The sequence below is a fragment of the Chionomys nivalis genome, chromosome 1 (genome assembly GCF_950005125.1).
Source record: "Chionomys nivalis chromosome 1, mChiNiv1.1, whole genome shotgun sequence".
In the NCBI taxonomy this organism is placed as follows: domain Eukaryota; kingdom Metazoa; phylum Chordata; class Mammalia; order Rodentia; family Cricetidae; genus Chionomys; species Chionomys nivalis.
In genome coordinates, this window is record NC_080086.1 from 136,838,764 (window position 1) to 136,862,699 (window position 23,936).

At 51.5% G+C, this 23,936-nt stretch overlaps 2 protein-coding genes across 3 annotated transcripts in view; one reads left to right on the top strand and one right to left on the bottom strand.

Annotated features, from left to right (window-relative positions):
- Nucleotides 1–9,013, top strand: part of Otof (otoferlin) — a 91,037-nt gene extending 82,024 nt beyond the window's left edge. The window contains exons 33-46 of the mRNA XM_057766392.1: nucleotides 165–231; nucleotides 1,464–1,606; nucleotides 1,696–1,830; nucleotides 2,027–2,164; nucleotides 2,444–2,571; nucleotides 2,675–2,845; nucleotides 3,386–3,546; nucleotides 4,147–4,289; nucleotides 4,596–4,684; nucleotides 5,073–5,171; nucleotides 5,309–5,550; nucleotides 6,006–6,184; nucleotides 6,272–6,372; nucleotides 8,666–9,013. Of these exons, the coding sequence (XP_057622375.1) occupies nucleotides 165–231; nucleotides 1,464–1,606; nucleotides 1,696–1,830; nucleotides 2,027–2,164; nucleotides 2,444–2,571; nucleotides 2,675–2,845; nucleotides 3,386–3,546; nucleotides 4,147–4,289; nucleotides 4,596–4,684; nucleotides 5,073–5,171; nucleotides 5,309–5,550; nucleotides 6,006–6,184; nucleotides 6,272–6,372; nucleotides 8,666–8,846 (1,977 nt within the window). The 3' untranslated portion in view covers nucleotides 8,847–9,013. The remainder of the gene's footprint in view (nucleotides 1–164; nucleotides 232–1,463; nucleotides 1,607–1,695; nucleotides 1,831–2,026; nucleotides 2,165–2,443; nucleotides 2,572–2,674; nucleotides 2,846–3,385; nucleotides 3,547–4,146; nucleotides 4,290–4,595; nucleotides 4,685–5,072; nucleotides 5,172–5,308; nucleotides 5,551–6,005; nucleotides 6,185–6,271; nucleotides 6,373–8,665) is intronic.
- Nucleotides 9,014–10,219: 1,206 nt separating this feature from the next.
- Nucleotides 10,220–23,936, bottom strand: part of Drc1 (dynein regulatory complex subunit 1) — a 34,907-nt gene continuing 21,190 nt past the window's right edge. For both annotated transcript variants that reach the window (XM_057772855.1, XM_057772853.1), the window contains 10 exons: nucleotides 20,342–20,481; nucleotides 20,044–20,178; nucleotides 19,487–19,719; nucleotides 17,043–17,155; nucleotides 16,138–16,227; nucleotides 15,610–15,696; nucleotides 12,929–13,191; nucleotides 12,539–12,682; nucleotides 12,117–12,219; nucleotides 10,220–10,400 (listed from right to left, as the gene is read on the bottom strand). In XM_057772855.1, coding sequence (XP_057628838.1) covers nucleotides 10,344–10,400; nucleotides 12,117–12,219; nucleotides 12,539–12,682; nucleotides 12,929–13,191; nucleotides 15,610–15,696; nucleotides 16,138–16,227; nucleotides 17,043–17,155; nucleotides 19,487–19,719; nucleotides 20,044–20,178; nucleotides 20,342–20,481 — 1,365 coding nt within the window. In that variant the 3' untranslated portion in view covers nucleotides 10,220–10,343. The remainder of the gene's footprint in view (nucleotides 10,401–12,116; nucleotides 12,220–12,538; nucleotides 12,683–12,928; nucleotides 13,192–15,609; nucleotides 15,697–16,137; nucleotides 16,228–17,042; nucleotides 17,156–19,486; nucleotides 19,720–20,043; nucleotides 20,179–20,341; nucleotides 20,482–23,936) is intronic.

Below are 23,936 nucleotides of genomic sequence, written 5' to 3' on the forward strand. Positions count from 1 at the left end.
AAAGACCTCTTGCATCTGCATGCTGAGCCAGATAGCGTACAAGGTGCTGTGGGAGTCAGAGATAGGGTGCCACCAATGCCTGAGCAGTGCACACATGAAAAGAAGGTGACGATGCCACCGGCTGTGACCTGGACAGTCAGGGAATCCCCTTCATGTTTTGGCAGCAACTTCGACAACATGAGTCCTCTGGAACTGACTTAGAAGAGAAGGAAGAAATGGATACCACTGAGGGTGAGCCCCGAACCCCTGGCATCCATGACAATGTCTGCTGCTTCCAGCCCGACTCCCAGGCCTGGGCTCCAAGGATCAAGCTCAGGACCTCTTCTACAGTAGCTGCTACAGCACCAGACAGACATGCAGAACCACAGACTATCTGAGCCAGAAGGGACATCCCTAGCTTGTCCCGCCCAGCATTTTCAATAACCTTTTCCCTGGAACAGCATCAGGGCTATTCTGGAGGAGAAAGGATTCAGTGGTGAGATCTGTTTAGGAAACACTGGTTTAAGCAGGTTTCCTTTGGTGCAAGATGTCTCAGAGCCTTTATGTTAGTATTGATTACACAGGGATGTGTGTGTGTGTGTGTGTGAGTGTGCATGTATGTGTGTGAGTGTGTGTGTGTGTGTGTGAGTGTGTGTGTGCTCTCACTGCTTCTGTGTACACCAGACTAGCTGGCCTGTGAGTGTCCAGGAATTCTCCAGTCTCTACCTCCCATTTCCCCATAGGAGCTCTGGGTTTATAGACACTTCTGCTATGCATTCAGCTTTTACATGAATTCTTGGGGTTCAAACTTAGGCCCTCACACTTGCAAAGCCATTTCACCCTCTGAGCCATCTCCCCAAGCACTGGGGTTATCGATTTTTCAAAGGAAGACAGTATAGAAATGATTTCTTCTCTCCTAAGCACACCAATGGCGCATATGTCCGGGATCTCACTGGATGCGGCTTGGACAATGCTGATAGGAAGCAGCCTCGTCGATATAAACCTAGAAAACAAAGGGGGCAGGCACAGGTCCACACAAACAAGCCCCCCCACTCCAGATCCAATGCCTTCCCCACTCACTCTACCAAGAGCAGACAACATCCTGTGTAGGGACTGACCCACGTAGGCGTGGCCTGCAGTCTGCACCTCCTCATTGGAACACATTGAGACTCTAACGTCAGGCAGTGGTGGCGCACGCCTTTAATCCCAGTACTCCAGAGGCAGAGGCAGGCGGATCTCTGAGTTCGAGGCCAGCCTGGGCTAGAGAGCGAGTTCCAAGACAGCCAGGGCTGCACAGAGAAATCTTGTCTAAAAAAAAAAAAAAGAAAGAAAGACAAAAACAACAACAATGAGAGAGGGAGAGACAGACTCCGAATTAAATGGGAAAGAAGTAGTGATGCCGGATCCCGATCTCAGGCTTTCCCGCTCTTCCCCTTCCCATCCCATGCTCACCTAAGATGACTAGGGCCTCCTTTTCTTCTTAGGGTCAGGCCCGAAGGGGCCAATGAAGAGCAAAGAGAAGTCCAGGGCTGCAAAGGAGGAGAAAAAAAAGAAAAACCAGAGCCCTGGCTCTGTCCAGGGATCGGAGGCTCCTGAGAAGAAGAAAGCCAAGATTGACGAGCTTAAGGTCTGGGAGCAGATCCTGCCTGGGTGAGGGATGGAGGCAGCAGAAGGGGCAGGAGGCTGGCATGGGGCCTGACATCCTGGCCTGTCCAGGTGTACCCCAAGGAGCTGGAGTCAGAGTTTGACAACTTTGAGGACTGGCTGCACACCTTCAACCTACTGCGGGGCAAGACAGGGGACGATGAAGACGGCTCCACAGAAGAGGAACGCATCGTGGGTCGGTTCAAGGTCAGACAAGAAGCGTGGCCCGACTGCTGATCCCCTCACAACCTCATTTTCCTGCATCTCTCCCACTGCCCTCTACAATCCCTGTGCCGTCCATGAACCGGCAGCTGAGGGCTAAGGCCTCGCCACCGTGTGGGCCTGTACTATTGGCTAGCTGGGAACCGGCAGCCTTCCATCCCCGCCCAATGCCTTGCTCCAGGGTTCCCTGTGCGTGTACAAAGTGCCACTCCCAGAGGATGTAGCTCGAGAAGCTGGCTACGACCCCACCTATGGAATGTTCCAAGGCATCCCAAGCAATGACCCCATTAACGTGCTGGTTCGAGTCTATGTGGTCCGGGTAAGACTCCCTTCCCGTTCCTTCTCTGAAAGCTCCCCGCCTCCTGCTGTAAGGATTGAGGTAGCTTCGAAACATCAGAAGGGTCCACTGGTCTAGTCCGCATCTTTCTAGACAGGAAGTCCAGTACCAGGGACAAGAAGCAGCAACGTCCCTAGAGCCACACCATGAGACTCTGACTCTAACCCAATGCCCCTGTCCCCACTTTTCAACATCATGGGACCCTCAGGAACAGAGCAAGGGTACCCAGGATTCTACTTAGGCAACACTTTCCCTGCCCAGGCCACGGACCTGCACCCGGCTGACATCAACGGCAAAGCTGACCCCTACATCGTCATCAAGCTAGGCAAGACTGACATCCGCGACAAGGAGAACTACATCTCCAAGCAGCTCAACCCCATATTTGGGAAGTAAGACCTTGTGGTACCCTCTCTGCCCACCTCAACTCTCGGTCGAGTCCCCACCCATTGCCAATCTCAACCTGAAACCCCCTTCCTACCCTGCACCTGGCAGGTCCTTTGACATCGAGGCCTCCTTCCCAATGGAGTCCATGCTGACAGTGGCCGTGTACGACTGGGATCTGGTGGGCACTGATGACCTCATTGGAGAAACCAAGATCGACTTGGAAAACCGCTTCTACAGCAAGCACCACGCCACCTGCGGCATTGCGCAGACCTACTCCATGTGCGAGGACGGAGTGGGACCGGTCCCTGCGAGGGGCTAAGGACGGGGCAGGGAACAGGGCAGGGCTGGATGTCTGCTGTGCTAGGACAAGACTCGGGAGCGAAAAGCATGCTAGGATTTCTGTGCTAGGTTATGCCTTCACCCTACATACATTGCGTGCAGCTTCAGGGGCTGGGCCTGCCTACTCCAAGACAGGGTAGGGAGGGGACTCCAAGACAGGAGACAGAATCAGGAAAGCAGAAGGGGACAGGACAGTGGATAATGTCTTCTAAGGATCTGGGAAGGCCTCTGCCACTTGAGGCCAAGCAGCTTGGTCAAGTTCCTTCCCTCTCTGTTATCCAATGCCTCACAAGAGCCCTTGAGGGATGATGGGGCAGTGTTAGGCAGCACTGGATGTTGGAGCCAAAGACCAGGCAGAAGGATCAGCTGCCAGTAGCGCTAGTGTCTTGGGTGAACCTGGAGACACAGGAGGCCTATTGCTGAGGTAGGCACTGGCCGACTGTGAAGAGCCGCTTCACGCCTGTGTGTCTCCTCCCACAGACATGGCTACAACATCTGGAGGGACCCCATGAAGCCCAGCCAGATCTTAACTCGTCTCTGTAAAGAAGGCAAAGTGGACGGCCCCCACTTTGGTCCCCACGGGAGAGTGAAGGTCGCCAATCGTGTCTTCACGGGGCCTTCAGAAATAGAGGACGAGAATGGTAAAGGGCACTGAAAGCAGCTGACTGGCTCCAGTCCACTGGCCACCAAGGAGCCACACTTCTCTATGGGGGCCTTCCTGACCTAGTGCACATGTCCTTAAACTGGGTCCTAGTGACCCTCTGCTCCGTACTCCAGAGCTCCCTCCGTTCCGCCAGCCACTGCCCTGGCACCCTCTCCTGTATCATACTTACCCACACTGCCCCCATGTCACTCTCTCTCATTCATCCCCGTGGGCCAGGAAAATACCCGATCCTACAAATGAGCAAAATGAGACTCAATAAGTTCCAGTTTGGTGACTTGCCCAAGCTCATGTATCTCTCTGGAGGCAGAGTAATGGTGTAGGCCTAGGTCTCCCTGGCTCAAAGTTACAGTCCCCTACACACTCCCATTCCTTTCCCCAAGCCTGGTCAGCCAAATTTATAGGCCTCTCTGGGCCTTGTGTTGCAACTGAGACCTTGGCCTTCCTCTGTGTCTGGTGGCTAGCAGTGAAACGGAGGTGAGGTAGACAGGTCAAGACTTGGGACTTGGTGCTCCTAAGCTCCTGATCCTAACACAGGGACCCTGGCCGTGTGGATGCACCTGACCACTGTCACCCACAGGTCAGAAGAAGCCCACAGATGAGCACGTGGCTCTGTCTGCTCTGAGACACTGGGAGGACATCCCCCGAGTGGGCTGCCGCCTTGTACCAGAACACGTGGAGACCAGGCCACTGCTCAACCCTGACAAGCCCGGCATTGAGCAGGTGGTGCACACAAGGCTGGGATCTGGAGTTAGATATCCTCCACCCAGGGTCATAGAGTAGAAAGAGAGCTCGTGCTGTCCCCGTGTCCCCACTGTATTCCCTCCCCACCGAGGCCAACTGGATGGCAAGTATGTGTTCTGAGAATCACGTCATGGAGCTGGTGCCCCTAGAAAGCTGTCATAAGACCTCCTAGCATCCAAAGCTAGAAACTGGTGTCATGCAGCTTGGGACAGGCCAGGAGAGTGGACCCCCTTGAACAGAGGGAATAGGTCGCTCAGACATCTGCCAACCCCCTCTCTTCCTCAGGGTCGCCTGGAGCTGTGGGTGGATATGTTCCCCATGGACATGCCAGCCCCTGGAACACCTCTAGACATCTCCCCTAGGAAACCTAAGAAGTGAGTTGCCTGGGATGGGCACTACCCCCCTTACCCTGCCTCATCTACTTCCCATTCAACTCGCTTCCCTGCAGCTGCCCTCCGGAGCCCACACACCTTTCCCTACTCCTTTTTCCTAGCTTCATGGCCCAAGAGTATGCACTGGGTGTCTGCTCTGGGCTGGCTGCTCCTCCCCTAACTGTCTTGACCTGTGCTTGGCTGAGACCCAGCCCACCAGGGCCCTAGCCATAGAAACCTCCTTCGAGTCTCCTCCCCCACTCTTCTAACCTGCTCAAGTACCCAGGGCTTCTCTTTCTGACACATCAATAGACCCCTGCCCTCCTCCGGCCCCAGGACCTGGGACAAGCTCTCCCCCAGGTTGTTGATGGGCCTTCCTGCTCCTGTCTAGGTACGAGCTACGAGTCATCGTGTGGAATACAGATGAGGTGGTCCTAGAAGATGATGATTTCTTCACGGGAGAGAAGTCCAGTGACATTTTTGTGCGGGGGTGGGTGACAGTCACTGCCCTGGGAGAGGCTGAAGTTGGGCAGGCCCACTTTCCCGGGAGAACGGATAAGGGAGTCCTGGGGTGGGGTGAGGTCCCAAGGGTGTGACCACAGAGCTGGAGCAGGTGACTCCCAGCAGGTGGCTGAAGGGCCAGCAGGAGGACAAACAGGACACAGATGTCCACTACCACTCCCTCACTGGTGAGGGCAACTTCAACTGGCGTTACCTGTTCCCCTTTGACTACCTGGCGGCCGAAGAGAAGATCGTCATGTCTAAGAAGGAGTCTATGTTCTCCTGGGATGAGACGGAGTACAAGATCCCTGCACGGCTCACCCTGCAGATATGGGATGCTGACCACTTCTCTGCTGACGACTTCCTAGGTGCAGAGCAGAGCGAGGCCTAGGGCCCAGAACTGAGGGGCAGGGGTGGGCAGGCTGAGTCCATAGAAGGGGGTCCACCTAGTCTTCAGAGCCAGAGATACCACACGGAGATCTAGCTTCTCCAAAAATCTGCCCAGTTACTACTGGAGCAACAAGGAGCTCTGGGCACACTAGGGAGGCAGGATAAATGTTGATGGAAGTCAGCCAGGATCGCTGAGGAGGCAGATTTCTGTGGGTCTTAGGTTACACCATTCTCTTACCTGCACCTGCAGCCTAGGTTTTGATACAACATGGTCAGAAGGTGCCCAACAGCCAGGATGAAGGTTGCAAATACCTAGAGACACTCTAAGCTAAGAAAAGACCCAAGCAAAATGGAGTAGAGGTGGAAAGGAAGGAGGCAGGGAAGTCCCCGCCTCTGTCGCACCCACCCGAAACTGATTCTGATGTCACCACAGGGGCCATCGAGCTGGACCTGAACCGGTTCCCAAGGGGTGCTAAGACAGCCAAGCAGTGTACCATGGAGATGGCCACAGGGGAGGTGGAAGTGCCCCTGGTTTCCATCTTTAAACAGAAGCGCGTCAAAGGCTGGTGGCCCCTCCTGGCCCGCAATGAGAATGATGAGTTTGAGCTCACGGTGGGTACCATTTCCTGCTTGGGAGTGGATCTACATGGGTCTACCACCATGGCCTAGACAGGGGAACTCCTCTGTCCTTCCCTTCAGGGCAAAGTGGAGGCAGAGTTACACTTACTGACGGCGGAGGAGGCGGAGAAGAATCCAGTGGGCCTGGCCCGCAACGAACCTGACCCCCTAGAAAAACCCAAGTGAGTGTCCTGTCTGCCTAGAGCCCCAAACACATGACATCATGTCCCAGACCTTTCTAGTCTTCTCGCCCCAACTCCCCAAGAACTACTTTGTCCCCTCCTGGGCCACAGACACATCACGGGGGAGCCCCTTCCTTCAGCCCTGAAGCCTGCCTCCTCCCTCTAAACCAAAGGAAGAGCTAGCTCAAAAAAAAGCTGTTTCTTCCCCAACCTGCCTCCCAGTCCCCCAGTCCAGCCATGATATGGGTTCTTCCTAGTTTTTGACAAGGGCAAGCACTCCAATGGTGGCCAGACTTAGTGGCCCGACAGGTGCCCGAAACTCTACTGCTTGGTACTGGTTGGCTTCCTAGTCAGCAGAGTCTTCTTGCCAAGCCCGTTCCCACCCCCATGTCCCTTCTCTATGCTCATCTGCTCTCCCAATGCTCCAGTCGGCCCGACACAAGCTTCATCTGGTTCTTGAACCCTCTCAAGTCTGCCCGCTACTTCCTGTGGCACACCTACCGCTGGCTGCTCCTCAAGCTCCTTCTGCTCCTCCTGCTGCTGCTGCTGCTCGCCCTGTTTCTCTACTCTCTGCCTGGCTACCTAGCCAAGAAGATCCTGGGGGCCTGAGCCCTGCAGCCTCCTGTGCCTGGTACTTCTTCCTTCCATCTCTGGACAAGGGCTGGTCAACATGTGGGACACACCCAAAACATACATAGACACACGTACAAGTTCATATGTGTACACACAGTGCATACACATACAGAAGCACACACGTGCATCTAAGCATACACAGACGAACACAAGCACATATGTGCAACCCACACAAACATGCATCGCAACTCTCAAGGCTTCAAAGTCTAATTATATTCTCAGAACCAGAAATGGCTACTTCATATTTTTATATGATTGGGCCCAAGAGATGGGTGAAATAGCTTGACCAAGATCACCTAGCTCTAAGTAGCATTGGGTCACCAGCCTAGGTGGCAAACAGTGTCCACCAACTACAAAAGCACTTTTCCCAGACTCTGAGTTCAAATCCCCAGCACCCACATAAAAAGCTAGGGCATGACTGTACCTGGGCCTACAAACACTGTTGGGGGCAAACACGGGAAGATTTCTGGAGTTTGTTGGCTGCCAGACTAGCCCAAGTTCCGAGGGAGAGAGAGAGAGAGAGAGAGAGAGAGAGAGAGAGAGAGAGAGAGAGAGACCTTTGCTTAAGGACAGTAATATGGCAGGATCCCTATGTCCTCCTCTGGCCTCCATCTGTGTACACAGGGATGCCCACTGGCACACACGTATGTACCCAAAACTTTATGTTGTGACATTTTATGGAACCTGCTGATCTTGTGGTACAAGTTGCAGAGAGTAAAGGTTGACAAGGACCTCAGCAAGGAAACTCTGCAGGAGGCAGGGCATGTTCGTACCCTGACGGTGGGCAAGCTGGTGAGAGTTAGGCATGGCACTCAAGCTGTTTGGATGCTTGCTATGGGCATGTATAAAAAAGGGAGAGTACGGGGCTGGAGAGATGGCTCAGTGGTTAAGAGCACCGTCTGCTCTTCCAGAGGTCCTGAATTTGATTCCCAGCAACCACATGGTGGCTCACAACCATCTGTAATGAGATCTGGTGCCCTCCTCTGGCGTGTGGGTATACATGAAGGCAGAAAGTTGTATACATAATAAATAAATAAACCTTAAAAAAGGGAGAGTTTAGGGGCTAGGCATGTAGCCCAGTTGGTGAAATGCCCGCCCAGCAAGCAAAAAACCTTGGATTAAACTCCAAGCACTTTATAAATGGGTAGCGATGCAGGCCTGTAACCCTAGCCCTCGGTGGGCAGAGGCAGGCATATAAGTCAAAGATCATCTGTGGGTACATAGTGAGTGCAAAGCCAGCCTAGGATAATTGAGGAAGGGGAGAAAGGGAGGAAGGACAGGAAGGAAGTTGAGCAATTCTGATTTCCTGAGACTATGGGGAGACAGGAGCCTGCATGAAATGCTAAGTACAAGATCGCAAGAACAACACGCATGGCCTGCAATGCTGAGGCCTCTGCTTCAGTTCATCAGTGCAAGCAATCAGCATGAGGCTAGGTGGCTGTCCCTGACAAAAACTGCCACCTGGGCTCAGGGCAGAGCTGGGGCAGAAGAGGCCTCACGGAGAGGATACAGCTTAGGAGCCCGTAGTCTGATACTAGATACGGGCTCTACCCTGGTTCCAGCACTCACTGCCTGTAGAAGAACAGAGAAGCTAGGAGCCATGCATGGGTGGCTCCTGCTTACTGTCTGACAGGCTCCTCCCATCTTCTCCCCACCCTAGCCGGCCTGACACAGCCTTCGTCTGGTTCCTGAACCCGCTCAAGTCTATAAAGTACCTCATCTGCACCCGGTACAAGTGGTTGATCATCAAGATCGTGCTGGCGTTGCTGGGGCTGCTCATGCTTGGCCTTTTCCTCTACAGCCTCCCAGGCTACATGGTCAAGAAGCTCCTAGGGGCCTGAAGCATCCCCCCCCCCCCCCGCCCTGCCCGGCCCTGCCCTTCGCCCTAGCATCCCTCCAGGGCCTGCTGCTTTGCCTTCCCTCACCTAGGCTCTTTCCCAGCTCTCTGAGGAGCCCTACCTCCGCTGCCAGCCTCGAGCAAGACACCTGCTTGCTGGGCTACCATCCTCACCCCACACCCAAACTGCTGCTTGCCTGGTCTTGTCCCAGTCCTGCCTGGGGTCTGGAGCACAGCTGTAATCGGTGGCATCCAAAGGCAGATACCCCCATGCCCCACATTCTATGATAACGCGCTCCTCGGTCCAGCTCCCAGAGTGGCAGGGACCCAACCCTCCCTTGAACATTACAGATCTTCGGTTAAGGCTCCAGTGAAATCAACCAAGGAACATGGGGCATTGCTGAACGCCTGGATAGGCAGGAACCAGTGGGAAACACCAGAAATGCCACCAGAAGCCACACAACAGAGTAGCCGGAACAAGGCCACAGGAGCCGGCTGCTTCTGCGCATGCTCTCTTCTTGGCTCCTCCTCCTTCCCTCAACTCTGCACAGCAGCTTCGGCTTCGGCTTCGCATTACTTCCCCGGGCTTCCTCTGCCTAGGCCAGTGTGTGCCGGCCAGTACGCAAGCTCTAAGAGGGAACCCAGTGTCCTGGCCGTCCTGAAGGCCCTGTCAAGCCTGTTGGCCGCCACAGCCAGGAGTCTACACTATGAGCGCTGCTCTTCTGCCTCTGCGAGTCTGCCGGTTGCTTTTCTTGAGTCTGATTTTTCTCTTAATAAAATAAATCAAGCCCTGAGACCGAAGTGGAGCATGAGGAGAATGGGTTGGGGCGCGGGGGGGGGGGGGACTTGTGGGTCAGCCAGGCAGGGGTGGTGCAGGAGTTTAATCCCAGCACCCAGGAGGCAGAGGCAAGTGGATCTCTGTGAGTTCAAGGCCAGCCTGGTCTACAGAGCGAGTTCCACCACAGCCAGAGCTGTTACACAGAGAAACCCTGGCTTGAAAACAAAAACCTCTTGTGGGTAACCTCTTGTAGAGCAGCATTTAAGGTGGGCCTCGGGCCCAGGGCTGCCAGTCCCGGTTGCTGACAGAGGAGCCTAGCTTCGCAGCCCAGAGGGCACACCTTGGTGGACCCAGAGGCCCCAGAGTATGAAGACCATCCTTCAGGTTGGGGATAATCTGAAGGCACACAGCTTCAAAGCCCCAGCCAGCCTCCACCCACGGAAGCCAGCATTTCCCAAGGGCAGGAAGGGAACCTGGTACTAGTCTAAACGCACTGTGAGCCTAGGGACAAAACTCCCTCATGCCACTCAGGGAAGGGACCTCATCCATCTAGACTGGCCTCCTTAAAGGCATTCAGCCTAAGCTTTCAAAGACTTTATTAGAACTGTGGGGACTGTCACTGCCTTATTTTGGCAGGCAGTTACAGATCTGGAAGACCCAGGGTGGGCCCAGGCTCTCGGGTGACCGGTGTGGACTCTGACTCCAGACTTTGCAGATACACCTCTATTTTGTGGGCATTCGGAAGCCTTGCGTTGGAGGAATCTGCAGTTCAGCATTTACCTGGAAATTAGAGGGTGGAGGTCATTTTCTTGCCTTCTGGGAGAGCTCAAATGCAAATGCTGGCTCTCCCACAATCCCAACCCCTGCAAGCATTGCTTCCCCACAATAGAGAGGCCTCAGTCTGGAGGATGCCAGGGGTTCCTGCTTGGCTTCAGGAAGTTACTTCCAGTGGCATTTCTCATCTTCCCCCACCCATCCCCTTAAGTATCTCCCCTCCCCCTCCCCTCTCATTTCCTCAGTCTGTCCTTGCCCCTGCTCTTCATCTCCATCCTCTTGTACACAGAAACATCCATAGACACAAAGACCACATGTCTCCAAATGTCTAAGTCCTATGATGGGCCGAGAAGCCAGCATGATGCCAAGATTCATGCCATCTACCTTCCAGGTGTGGCCTGGGACCTGAGACCAGCTTGGAGTCATAGGTCCCCTACACTTGGACAAGGGACTGGAGATTGCCATGACCCTCATGGCCTGGGACTCAGCACCGCCCTGAAAGCATCACCCCTTCCTCCTCTGTCCAGTCCATGGGAACGAGTTACACTTATCACTGGAAGGGATACCCCAGACAGCACAGAATCTGCTCCCCATTCACAGAGCCCCTCAGTCATGTCTTAGGAAGCTGGTCTGGCTCCCTGGCAAGTTGTTAGGACTGAAGAAGACACACAAGTGGGGGTGAGGGGGAGTCTGGAACCTGAACACTACTTTTGGACTTGGTACTGCTTCTTAAAAAAGAACAGTTATGGCCGGGCATGGTGGAATGTGCCTTTGATCCCAGTACTTGAGAGGCAGAGGTAGATGGATCTCTGAGTTTGGGGCTAGCCTGGTCTACATGGTAAGTTCCAGGGCAGCCAGGGCTATTGAGAAAGATGATTTTGAGCCAGCGAGATGGCTCAGCGGGAAAGTTGCTGCCAAGCCTGACTTCCTAGTCCTATCCCTGGGACCCACACAGTGGAAGGAGAAAGTTAACTCCCAAAAGCTGCATGTGTGTCATGGCATGTGCGTGTGTACACGGGGAGAGAGAGAGAGAGAGAGAGAGAGAGAGAGAGAGAGAGAGAGAGAGAGTTCTACAGCCGGGCGGGCGGTGGTGGCACACGCCTTTAATTCCAGCACTCGGGAGGCAGAGACAGGTGGATCTCTGTGAGTTCATGGTCAGCCTGGTCTACAAGAGCTAGTTCCAGGACAGGCTCCAAAGCCACAGAGAAACCCTGTCTCGAAAAACAAAAACAAAAATGTTTCTACAGCTGGACATTGTAGCTCATGCTTCTCATTACAGCCCTTGGAAGGCTGGGACAGTCAGTCATGGGTTCAAGGCAAGCCTGAACTACAATGTGCAAGCTGAGAGGGGAGGGGGCAGATGTAGCTCAGTTTGTAGGGTGCCTGGCTAACATGAGTAAAAGCTCTAGGTTTGATCCGCAGCACCGCACACACAGGTTGTGGAGGCCTATGCCTGAAATCCCAATTCCCCAAGATGAAAGCAAGATATCAGAACTGCAGGGTCATCCTTGGCTGTAAATGGAGTTTGAGACCAGCCAAGGCCACCTGACACATTGCCTCAAAAACTTAAAACGAAATTAAAGACAAAAAGAGTGATCACAACAGAGTGATACCAAAGCCATGGCATCAAAGGGACAGTTACGGTCCTTCTGCCTAGGCAGGACTGCCGGTGATACCCATGACTTGCCAGCAACCCTCTCCTCCTGGGGTGCCACCACTCACCTTGGCCTGGAGATACTGCTGCAGCAGGGACTGCATCTCAGCGTTCTGCTGCTCCAAAGAGTCGTTCTCCATCAGCAGCTTGGCCCTCTGGGTCAGCACGAGGCTGGGGGTGAGGCAGAGGAAGCAGGTTAGACAGAGGCCGGCACAGACTTCCCTCCTCTGCTGATTAGAAGCCAGGCCCTTGGTGTTTCTGTCCTGGTTCAAGTAGAGGAAGACCTGGGACATTTCCCTTTCTCCCAGGCTAGCAGGGACAGACAAGGAAGGTGGGATTAGAGGTGCCACCCTCTACCACCTACCACCGCCACCACCTACCAACATTCTACCACGTCAAACTGTGAGCATGGGAAACACAGCTATGACTGTGGGCAGGACTATCCGTACAGACCACCCAGCCCCCTGCCCTTCCATGCCCCGGTACTGACTAATATTTCTCCAAGGCCTTGTACAGTGCATCCCAGAGGTTCTGCTTGGAGACAGGGATAACCATGGCCAGGGACTCCCAATACTCGGAATCCCTGGAGTTATCGCGAACATCTTTCTTCACCCTCACTACTGGCCGGATGTCCCTGAAAGTCAAAACCAACGGTGTCACCATCACCACTTAATACACCAGTCCCCCAAGCAATAACAGTCATGGTACTGAAGCCAGTCATATACTTGCTGTTAAAAAAAAAAAATCACATTTGTATGGGTGTGTGTGTGGGGGGGGGTGTGTACACAGCCCCTTTTCCAATCAATCGCCCCGATTGCCTCCCAGCCTCCCTGTCCCTGGGTTTCAGGCAAGCCCTTCATCACCACCGCACACTGCCTACTTGGGCTTCTTCAGCCCCATGACAAAGGCCTCCAGAATCTTAAGGACATCGTTGGGGTGGATGAGCCTGGGAGAAGATAGGCCCTCCTCTCTCAACTCCCTGTCCACAAGGCTTTCGTAGTCGCCTCCCTGCAGGGTCTCCTGCTCGATGATGGACTCCACCTCTGATTTGGATACCTGGCTCCTCCTGTCCACCTGGGACAGTAAGCTCACACGCTCCAGCGCGGACATCAGACTTGTGCGCTCCGTAAAAATGGAGGTACTCTACTGGAGAGAGGAGCATTGCTGACGTGGGCTGCTGAGACCCAAACACATACAACAAACAGGAGGAGAAGAAATCAAAGCAAATTTCCAGCACACTTGCAGACGGACACACTTACATAAAGACAGAAGGCAGGTAGAAAGGGGGTGCACGGAGCCCTGAAATGAGGGCTGTGCTCTAACCCATTGTCACGGGTGTTCGCTGTATTGGTGGTATGCGCTCCGATGCTGTAAATACCCTTTGGCTCACAATACAGAACCAACCCTGGTATCATTTTTAAATTTAAATAGTCTTTCTCCTATTTTCTCCCACTCCCAATTCATTCGGTTTACCTCCTACAGGCAAAGTGATGCTAGCAAGCTTCTTGTGCTACACGTTGTGTCCACTGCGGGGAGAAATAAAAGCTATTTTTTGAGACAAGATCGTGTTATAGAGCTCAGGCTGGCCTCAAATTCATGATCCCCCTGCCTCAGCTGGGATTCCAAGTGTACACCACTGCACCCAGGGATTGAAAAAAATAGTGTGTCTCTGAACAAACACATACTTTCTTTTCTGCCCTGTTTTTAATTATATGTATTTATTTGTGGGGAGGGGGCACATGTGTGAAGATCAGAGGAAAACTTGTGGCAGTCTGCTGTCTTTGTTAACCACATGGGGTCCCAGAGATCCAGTTCAGATGCCAGGCTTGGTGGCATGTGTCTCTACCTACTGAGCCATAGTTCAGCTTCCTTGCTGCTTTTATATAAATCTTTGTACATGTTCTTTACTTTACTTTTTTCACATACCAATAAACCTCATAAATTTTTTTTCATATAGTCATATAAAGAACTTCCTTGGTCTTTGTTTTGTAGTTGAGTAGTGTCTCATTGTGAGTGTGCTTCATGAATTATTAAATACAGTCCTTAAGCTATAATATAGGGGCTGGAGAAATGGCTCAGTGGTTAAGAGCACTGGCTGCTCTTCCAGAGGACCGGGGTTCAATTCCCAGCAATCACATGGCAGCTCACAACTGTCTATACCTCCAGTTTCAGGGGATCTGACATCCTCACACAGACATACATATAAGCAAAACACAAATGTACATGAAATAAATCATTTTTAAAAAGCTATAATATACATATAGTCTCAACTTCACTAAGCAGAGTACCCAGGAGTATGCCTTAATCTCACCACTTGAGAGGCAGAGATAGGAGAGTTTGAGACCAGCCTGGGCTGCATAAGGCCCTGCCTCAAAAAAGGAGAAAAGAAGAATTAAAGGCAAGAAAGTCAGCTGCATTAAGATTAAGGTCTGTCTATAGAAAAAGGTATGTGTAGTAACTGATGCTATCAAATTGTCCCCAGTGAAGGTGGCAGCCATCACACTCCCACCAGGTTTTATGTGTGCCAGCACACAGAGCTTCAGTTATATGCTGGCAGACACCAAGCTCTACTGTGCAGTCCCCGCACATGCAACCGCGTGTTTAGAGTCACCTTTCCTAGTCCAGGTGTGCCGTGTACACTGTCATCCCAGACTCAAGATGGCAAAGGAGCGGGATGGAAGAGTTTGAGGACAGCCTGAGCGACACAGTGAGACTGCCCCATGCTTTCTTTGAACTGCTGGTCTTTTTTTTTTTTCTTATTGGCTTGTGTGAGCTCTTTATATAATAAGGAAACTTGTCTTTAACTATGATACTAATTGAAAATACTCTTCCTCAGATGTCGCGTGCGCTTTAAGGTCTTTCTCCTTCTCCTGTGTACTGAGATCACAGTCCTGCACTATCTTGCACTGTTCATGTACTGCTGTGGACCAAACCCAGATCTTCATGCATGCTAGGCAAGTCCCTTCCAAATAAGCTACATTCCCCAACCCTTGGACACTCTCTTTCTGAAGGCTGTCAGGAAACTCACCCTGGTGCTAACGACACTAAAATCACTTTTAAATTAAAATCTTGTAACTTTTAATGTGACTCTCCAGGTAGCTACTCTTTGCATCTCATAATGAAATTGTTTGCAATGTAATATTCACGGTGTCACACATGAGCCCTGCTTCATAGAGGAGTGTGATGGATCAAACATGCAGAGTGTGACACATTCAGATTTCACAGTGGTTGAAGCCTGGTTTTGAAGAAAGCCCAGGGAAAGAGCCCTTAGGCCTCGGTATAAAGCAACATCCCATCCCTCCCCCAGGCATTCTGCCCTTTGCAAATAAAACATAATAATAACTAAGCCAATGCTATTAGCCATTCCTGGCATAGACATCCCCAACTTCCCCCAGACCCAGTGCCGGTGCTCACACCGCCACATTCCCCAAACAGCTACGAGACGGTAGAAGGATGTGCCACCTTAGAACACAGGGCACAAGTCACAGACAGGGGCAGAGTGAAAGACAGGCAGGCCCCCACGGAGAAATGAAACGCTCTCCCAGCTGCACCCTGCCCCACCTTGGCAGAGGATAAACGATGGGACCGGTAGCGAAGGAAGAAGTTCACCAGCTTGTACAGGTCATCCTCACTTTCAATTCCCAGAGCCTGGGGAGAAAACAAGATGGCCGCTTAGATCTCCCCAAATAGGCCATGAACTAGGGGTACTCTTAGTCCCTCAACTCCTCTGAACTAAGAGTAAGAGGCTCCACTCAGCATCCATGAGGCCTGAATAGAAGGTTTAGGGTGAGAGCCAGGAAGATGCAGCTAGCTGGAACCATCAGAAGACTGAGACAAAGCCCAGAGCTTGGGGATGGGGTTCACACATCGTGACACCTGGGGGTTACTCAACACATCATGACGACACAAGGGGAGGTGGGCGGGGTGTTCCACACAGGTCATGACACCAAAGTCATGAAGTTGAAGGAAGGCAGAAATACTGAGCCCAAAAAGGCCTGGGAGACTCTGGTATACTCTCAAGATTGAGGTGTTGCTGAGAAAACAGGTTCCGGCCCCCACCCCATGTCCTCTCTGCCCAGTGGGACTCACAGAGAAGATGGCGTCCAACCTCAGCAGATAGCATTCACTCTTCTCCAGGGGGAGGAGCAGGCTCAACAGTTTGCTCTCTATGAGGAAACCCTGGGGAGAAAAGAAGGATGGTGTCCCCAGTCAGAGCCGGGTTCCAGGAACAAGGTATAGGGTCTTGAAGAGTCATCTACAACGCGACCCTACAGGGACAATGCCACAGAGCAGAACCTCTAACAGTGAGCCTCGGGGCAGTGGGGTCCTCAGTGGAGGTCACCTGGGGATGCCTAAGCCAGTCTCAGGATACAAGGACAAAGCCAGTTCCCATCCTGGGTTTAGACTGCTCTCCACCTCACCCACAAGTCACTGGGCAAACACCTGAGTCTCCACCGCACTTTAGACAAGGCCGGCCTCAGTGCCTACCTCTCCCATTTTCCTCCAGATCCCTACAGAACTCAGAAGCAAGTCCTGAAGAGGAGAACAGGGTATGGAGGAGGAGAGAGCCACGTCGGGACACACTGTGTATGACACAGGTGTCACACTGAGCTCAGGATGCCACGCTACCCAGCTGTGTATGACAGAGGGGACCTTCAGCAGGAGTAGCCGCCCCGAGATCACTGCCTCAGCTAAGAAACACCACGTGATATTGCAACCGCCTAGCTCCCACTGAGCCAGCTCCAACATGTCCTCATTGCCAGCACTGCAAATATTTGAGACCTGATACAGCTGGAGCAGGCACAGGAGCGGCAGACCTGGCAGACAGATTAGTGGAAGGGAAAACCTTATTGTCAGCCAGTACGGCCCGCTGTGGGAGTAGCCATTACCGGCTAGGCCTCTCAAAGCACTGCCTTTCACCTTCACTCCCCCGGCTTCTCTCTGGGCAGGCCTGGCACGCCTGGCTCCAGGCCACAGGGGCTCGGCGGCCTTACCGACTCGTCACACAGGAGCATCAAGATTCTTTTGGTAGTTTTTGCTGAAACTTGCTTGGGCAGGTCCAGGTAAGACTCATCCTCTGACATGGCCTCTTCTGTCCCATCTTCTTCTACAAGTCAGAGAAAGGAAGGCGGGAGAGGACGATTTCTCGGCTTGTGGACTTTGAGAAGCTGCCAGGTGGCTTTCCTGAGCAAATGGCCTGCTTACTGCCTCTGTGGCCAATCACATGTGAATGCTGAGACTGGAGAGTTAGGACAGTCCCAGCCCGCCCAGGAGGATGTTTCCCCAAACCTCATCTATCTGGAGGCTTCATGCTCAGATCCAACCACGAACCCAGAAGGGAGAGGAGAGCATGAACCTATTTATTTGCGCCTTGGAGACAAGTCACATGATTTCCAAACCCACAGAGTCCAGAAGTAGCCTACTTAAAGGACAAAATGGCTGCCGCACAGAGGAACCCTGTCACCAAGACCTGACAGCCGACAGCAGGAGCCAAAACTTCCCTTAAGATGAGAAGAAGGCTGCAGAGATGGTGCAGAGGCTAAGCCACTGCCTGCTCCTGTACAGGACCTGAGTTCAGTCCCCAGCCCCACGTTGCCAGTCTATAGCCACCTGAACTCCAGCTCTCGGAGTCCCAGTGCCACCTTCTGGCCTCCTGAGGCACACACATGTAGCATACACACACATAATTTTTTGCAATTAAAGGGGGAAAACACATAGAAAAACACACCAAAAAAAAAAAAGGAGAAACTACAATTTTAAAAAAATTTAAATATTTTACCCTCTCTTTACCCTGTTAATTCTTCTCATAACATGGGAAATAAAATCATGGTATAATGGCTGGTAAGATGGCTCCCTGAATAAAAGGTGCTTGCCACCAAGCCTGATAACCTAAACTTGATCCCTGGGATCCACATGGTGGACAGAGAGAACCAATTCCTGCAAGTTGTCCTCTGACCCACACATGTGCTGTGGCTCAGACACACACACACAAACACACATACACACACACATACAAATAATTTTTGGTTTTGTTTTTTGAGATAGGGTGTAACAGCCCTGGCTGTCCTGGAACTCACTCTGTAGACCAGGCTGGTCTCAAACTCATAGAGATCCCCCTGCCTCTGCCTCCTGAGTGCTGGCATTAAAGGCGTGTGCCACCATGCCCAGCCATGAATTAATATATTTTAAAAATCGTATATCACCCAAGGCTTACTGGTTGTTCAAAAGGTAAGACAATACCTATGATCTAGCACAAGCCATACGTAATCCTAGAACTTGGAAGGGAGAGGCAGGGACATCAGGAGTTCAAGGCTGGCCTTGGCTACGTGGAGTTTGAGGCCAGCCTGGGCCACATGAGACTCTCTCATAAAGAAAAAAAGAAAAATGCATGACTCAGAGTCTCAGATAGCATACGATGTTAAGAATACAGAAATGAGGACTGGAGAGATGGTTCAGTGGTTAAGAACATTGCCTGCTCTTCCAAGGGTCCTGAGTTCAATTCCCGGCAACCACATGGTGGCTCACAACCATCTGTAATGAGGTCTGGTGCCCTCTTCTGGCCTGCAGATATACACACATATAGAATATTGTATACATAATAAATAAATAATTATAAAAAAAACTCATTTTCTTTAGCTGGGCGGTGGTGGCGCACGCCTTTAGTCCCAGCACTAGGGAGGCAGAGGCAGGCGGATCTCTGTGAGTTCGAGGCCAGCCTGCTCTACAAAGGGAGTTCCAGGACAGGCTCCAAAGCTACAGAGAAACCCTGTCTCGAAAAACCAAAAAAAAACAAACAAACAAAGAATACAAAAATGACAACATCCCTCTGTCGTGATTTCCAACAAGATAGCAAAGGCATTTGCCCATTACCCCATAAACGCACTCATAGAGATCTGTACCAACGATTTCCAACAAAGAGAATGAAAAGACAAATGAATGGGGCTGTTTGTTAGGCAACACAAGTAACGCCCAAAGCAACCAGGCCAGGGATGACCAGAGGACTGTTTGAGGGAATTTGGGCACAGACTCAACACGGTACTATGTGGAGTGAATAGTTTTTACTACAACCAGATAATCTCCAAAGTAAAGTAAAGTAAGTAAAGTGAGGGCTGCAGATATAACACAGTGACTTCGAGCATGTCTGACATGTGTGAGGTCCTGGGAACCACAAACAACGAGATGAAAGGAAGCATGTTTTTATTGCATGTGGGGGCACGTGTGTGGCAGTCAGAGGTCAACTTGCAGGAGTCAGTTCTGTCCTATCGTGTGGGTTCTGGAGTTTGAACTCAAGATATCAAGCTTGGCGGCAATCTCCTTTACCCACCGAACCCTCTCACTAGCCCGCTACTGAGCATCTCTCCTGCCTTTGCCGTGTAAGATGGGTAGGCTAGTCTATGTCCCCAGAGGGCCGCTCCGTCTCCGTGACTGTTTCAGTCACCTGTCTGCAGCAGCAATTCTTCGAGTATCTGTGCGGCTGACTTCTGCTGCTGCAGGGAAATTGGCCCCACATTCCTCAGGAACCAAAAGTCAGGCATCTTCCAGGGCAGCCCCAGGTGCTGAACATGGATAACGCAGTCCACATCAAAGGCTCTCTGCGCTAGCGCCTTCGCCTCTTCTTCGTTCATCAGCCAAATATCCCGAAACTTTTCCGCATCGATAATGGTGAAGTGTCTGTAAAGCAAAGTCACAGCCAACCGTCCTCAAGGCCTGGCCCCCGGCCCCCTTCCCCCATCCGTCAACAGTGTAAGAACACAAGGAAGAATTTCAAATCCCCAACACCAGGCCCCTGCATGGGATAAAATGCAGCTGTCCCAATGAGAAATCAAAACGGACAAGTGACCCATGAGTCAAGGGACAGGGGAACGTGGAGCATGAGTGAGTCTTCCAGAAGAGCTGGGGACCTCAAGTCCAGTGAAATCGCTGCTGCTGCTGCTGCACCCCTGCCCACTCTCCCTCCTGCCATTGCCCCCATTCCAGACCAGACTCCCGGGGCACCTCATGGCTCTCTGTAGCTCCTTGAACTGCCCCACGAGCCTTTTGAAGTCGGAGGTCAGGGACTGGTTCTCCTCTTGAAACTGTTTTATCTGCTTGGCGTATTTTGTTCTCAGGTTGTTAAGGACATCGTGCAAGCTGATGGAGAAAAGGAACTCCAACTGGGGCGGCGAAGCAGGTAGGACAAAGGTGGCCCCTATCACCCGCCTCTTCACGGGACAGCATACACACACACACACACACACACACACACACACACACACACTGCCAAGCTAGCTGCTCTACCCACTGGCTCACTGACCGGTTGAGCTTCCTCTTCTGCTGGGATTTGATCACAGTGCTCTCTTCGTCTCTCTTCTTCAGCACTTGGAAGTTGTACTCTAGCTTCTCTTGGTTTAGCTGGTAAGTTGCTTTCATCTGCTGAAGCTGTTGCTCGAGAATCTGGTGTCGATTTTAAAAGTAAATACGCACATACATACATGCGTACCTAGCCGGCCCTAGTGTAACGTACTGTCCCTGAGGACAGTGCTTTATTCAAGTCATGCTCTAGAGGGAGCTCAGGGGCATGTGCCTCAACCTAAACTAGAAATTCTGTCAACACTCACTGATGATGGCTCAACCGGTAAGAGCACTTGTTGCCATTACTGAGGATGAGAGTTACTGAGGCCTGGAGTTTGGTTTCTGGCATGTATGTTGGGGAGAGAATCCATTGCACTCTTCTGGCCTCTACAGACACCTGCACATACATGTGCATACACACAGAGACACACAAACACAGAAATAAAAAAACAAAATAAATATAGAGAAAAGAGGAAAGCACCAATAGAGGCAAAATAAAGGACAAATGGATAAAATACAGCTCAGTCATCCTGCAGCTAACCCTGCACACACAAAGGAGAAAGGGTGCATCAGGAATTTCGCTCCAGACCCTTTAATGGTATGAATAGCTACCTTTTAAAACTCCATAAAATAATATTACTACCGAAGCTCAAAATTTCCTCAGTTTTGTTTTCCAGAGGAGCAATATCAGTGGAAAGCAACCTAGGTTCATGTAAAAGGACATACATCATTGTTTTTCCAAGGGAGAAAGGATACAGCCCTTCGTGGTGGGTAGCTCCATAGTGGTAACATGGGCCAGCCTAGTCACTCTGATCAGGGAGCAGAGAAAGGGGACAGGCCACCGACAGGTCGGTTTCTATCTACTGTGTGACTAATATATGTCAGTCATTTTTCTAGATGCTTCTGGGAAACCACGTTGAAAAGTCGTAGTCCCCAACAAATCTAAGATAGTGAGCACACACATGCACACACGTTAGGAAATTCAAGCCGGGTGGGGGCGCAGGCCCTTAATGCCAGCACTTGGGAGGCAGAGGCAGGCAGATGTCTATAAATTCAAGGCCAGCCTGGTCTATAAAGCCAGTTCCAGAACAGGCAGAGCTGTCTCAAAAAATAAAAGAGAAGAAGTAGTTAAAAGTACACAGAGGGTGCTATGGGCCACAGAGAGGAACACTTTCCTTCTTAAGTCAGAAGCCCTTGGCCTCGAGGGACCAAGAATCAGCCCTGAGGAAACGGCACCCTCACATCTGCTGAGACCTGGACTAGCAGGACTTAGGGAGGTGACTCTGGGGAGAGGAAATGGCACACCAGACACAGAAGCAAGGAGAGGAGCTCTCGGGAGACTGCGAGCACTTCAGGACGCAGGACACAGGGCCACAACCGCTAGAGATGAAGTGGGCTATGCAGCCAAGCCTTGCCAAACTGAGGACTTAAAATATCATCCAGACATCAAGGTGGTGTCACTCAGGTTGCTAAGCGGGGCGTCCAGACCCTGCAGAGAGGTTGCTCTGTCAACTCGCGAAAACGTGATCAGAAAGGCTGGACACAATGGTGCATCCCTGTCATCGGAGGCGTCCAGAGACCAAGGCAGGGGGACTACGAGTTCCAGCCCAGCCTGGTCTTCATGTTGAAATCTTCCATCAACTTATTCATTAATTTGTTTGCAAGTATGTGGTATATACGTGTGCTCACATGTGTGCAGGACTACATGCGTGTGGGTGCCTTGTGTGGAGGACAGAGGTTGACATCATCTTTTTTTTCCTCAGTTACTCGCCACCTTATTTTTTTAGGACACTGAACTTGGAGCTCACTGACTCTGGTTTTTCAGACAGGGTTTCTCTGTGTTAACAGCCCTGGCTGCCCTGGAACTCACAGAGATTCACCTGCCTGGGATTAAAGGCATGTGCCACCATGCCCAAAGGATCGACCTCTGTCCAACCCTGTGACACTGGAGTTACAGGGACATGCTGCCATGTAGCTTTTTATGCGGATATTGGGGACCTGAACTCAGTGTAGCAATCACTTTCCTGATTGAGCCACCTCCCCAGCCCAGCTTACTATTTTAAGATTAGTGAGGAAAGCCGAAGAGGCAGCAATACCGACGGCGGCAGATTCTTCCTCGTTAGAGAAGGGGGTGATTCAACACGCAGTCTCCCCACATCCTGTCTCTCTCCACTAGTCTGCAGATTCCTTTCAAGAAATTTGGAGAAACTGATTCTGTCTCCACTGTTGGAGAGTTCAAGTCCCCATTCCACCTTGCCCAGTCAGCACTGGGCACCTTGCAGGCCAACTCGGGGAAGATGCAGGAGTGACAGGCAGACGGGAGCTACCTACCTTCCTCCAGACCACAGCGAGCATTGCATGGTGGAGCCAAAAGGACCCACGGAAGATGCTTAGAGCAGAACAGCCTTGACTCTGCTTCCTAGGATGGTCCCGTGTGCTTCCAGAGGACAATGGAAACTACCCATGCTGCTCCAAACATAACCCCTTCCAGGCATAAGCCAGGAATCTGGATCAGAACCCAAGCCCTGTGTGCTCAGGGGCTGGCCAGGGACCAGTGGCTCACTACAGAAGTCAAGGACAAGAGCTCCGTGTTGGATATGGTAACATGAAAGGGCATGAACACACAGAGAAGAAGGTCTCCAGCGCACTGAGAATTACAGACAGCAGAGGTTCTTCCAGTCCTCTCTGAGATGCAGAGTGCTTGAGTGTCCACAGAACCTGCATGCCTCCCGCAGGACAGCGCTCCCCCAGTCTCTCCCGCTACACTGCGTTTTTATATCCATACTATAATGAGCATGCGAGCTTTAAATGAAACAAACCCTATCACATGAACTCGATACAAATGTCATTCTTTTTTTCTTTCTTTCTTTTTGTTTTTTTGTTTTTGTTTTTCGAGACAGGGTTTCTCTGTAGCTTTGGAGCCTGTCCTGGAACTAGCTCTTGTAGACCAGGCTGGCCTCCAACTCACAGAGATCCGCCTGCCTCTGCCTCCTGAGTGCTGGGATTAAAGGCATGCGCTACCACCGTCAGGTAGGCTCATTTAAAAATATTTTTGCCTTTTTTAAAAAATATTTTTATGGTTTATTTAACTTTATTTTATGTGCATTGGTGTGAAGGTGTCAGATCCCCTGCAACTGGATCTTCAGACAGTTGTGAGCTGCCATGTGGGTGCTGGGAATTGAACCTGGGTCCTCTGGAAGAGCAAAAAGTGCTCTTAACCACTGAGCCATCCCTCCAGCCCCCCCCTTTTTATTATGTATACAATATTCTGTCTGTGTGTATGCCTGCAGGCCAGAAGAGGGCACCAGACCTCTCTACAGATGGTTGTGAGCCACTGTGTGGTTGCCGGGAATTGAACTCAGGACCTTTGGAAGAGCAGGCAATGTTCTTAACCACTGAGCCATCTCTCCAGCTCTGCCTTTTTTTTTTTAAACAATGGTACTGGGGATCAGACTCGGGGCCTTGCATATACTAGGTGAGCATTCTAATACTAAGTCATACTTTAAAATATATTTAGGAGGGATAGTGGCAAGAGAGAAATAACTTCTAAAAATCAT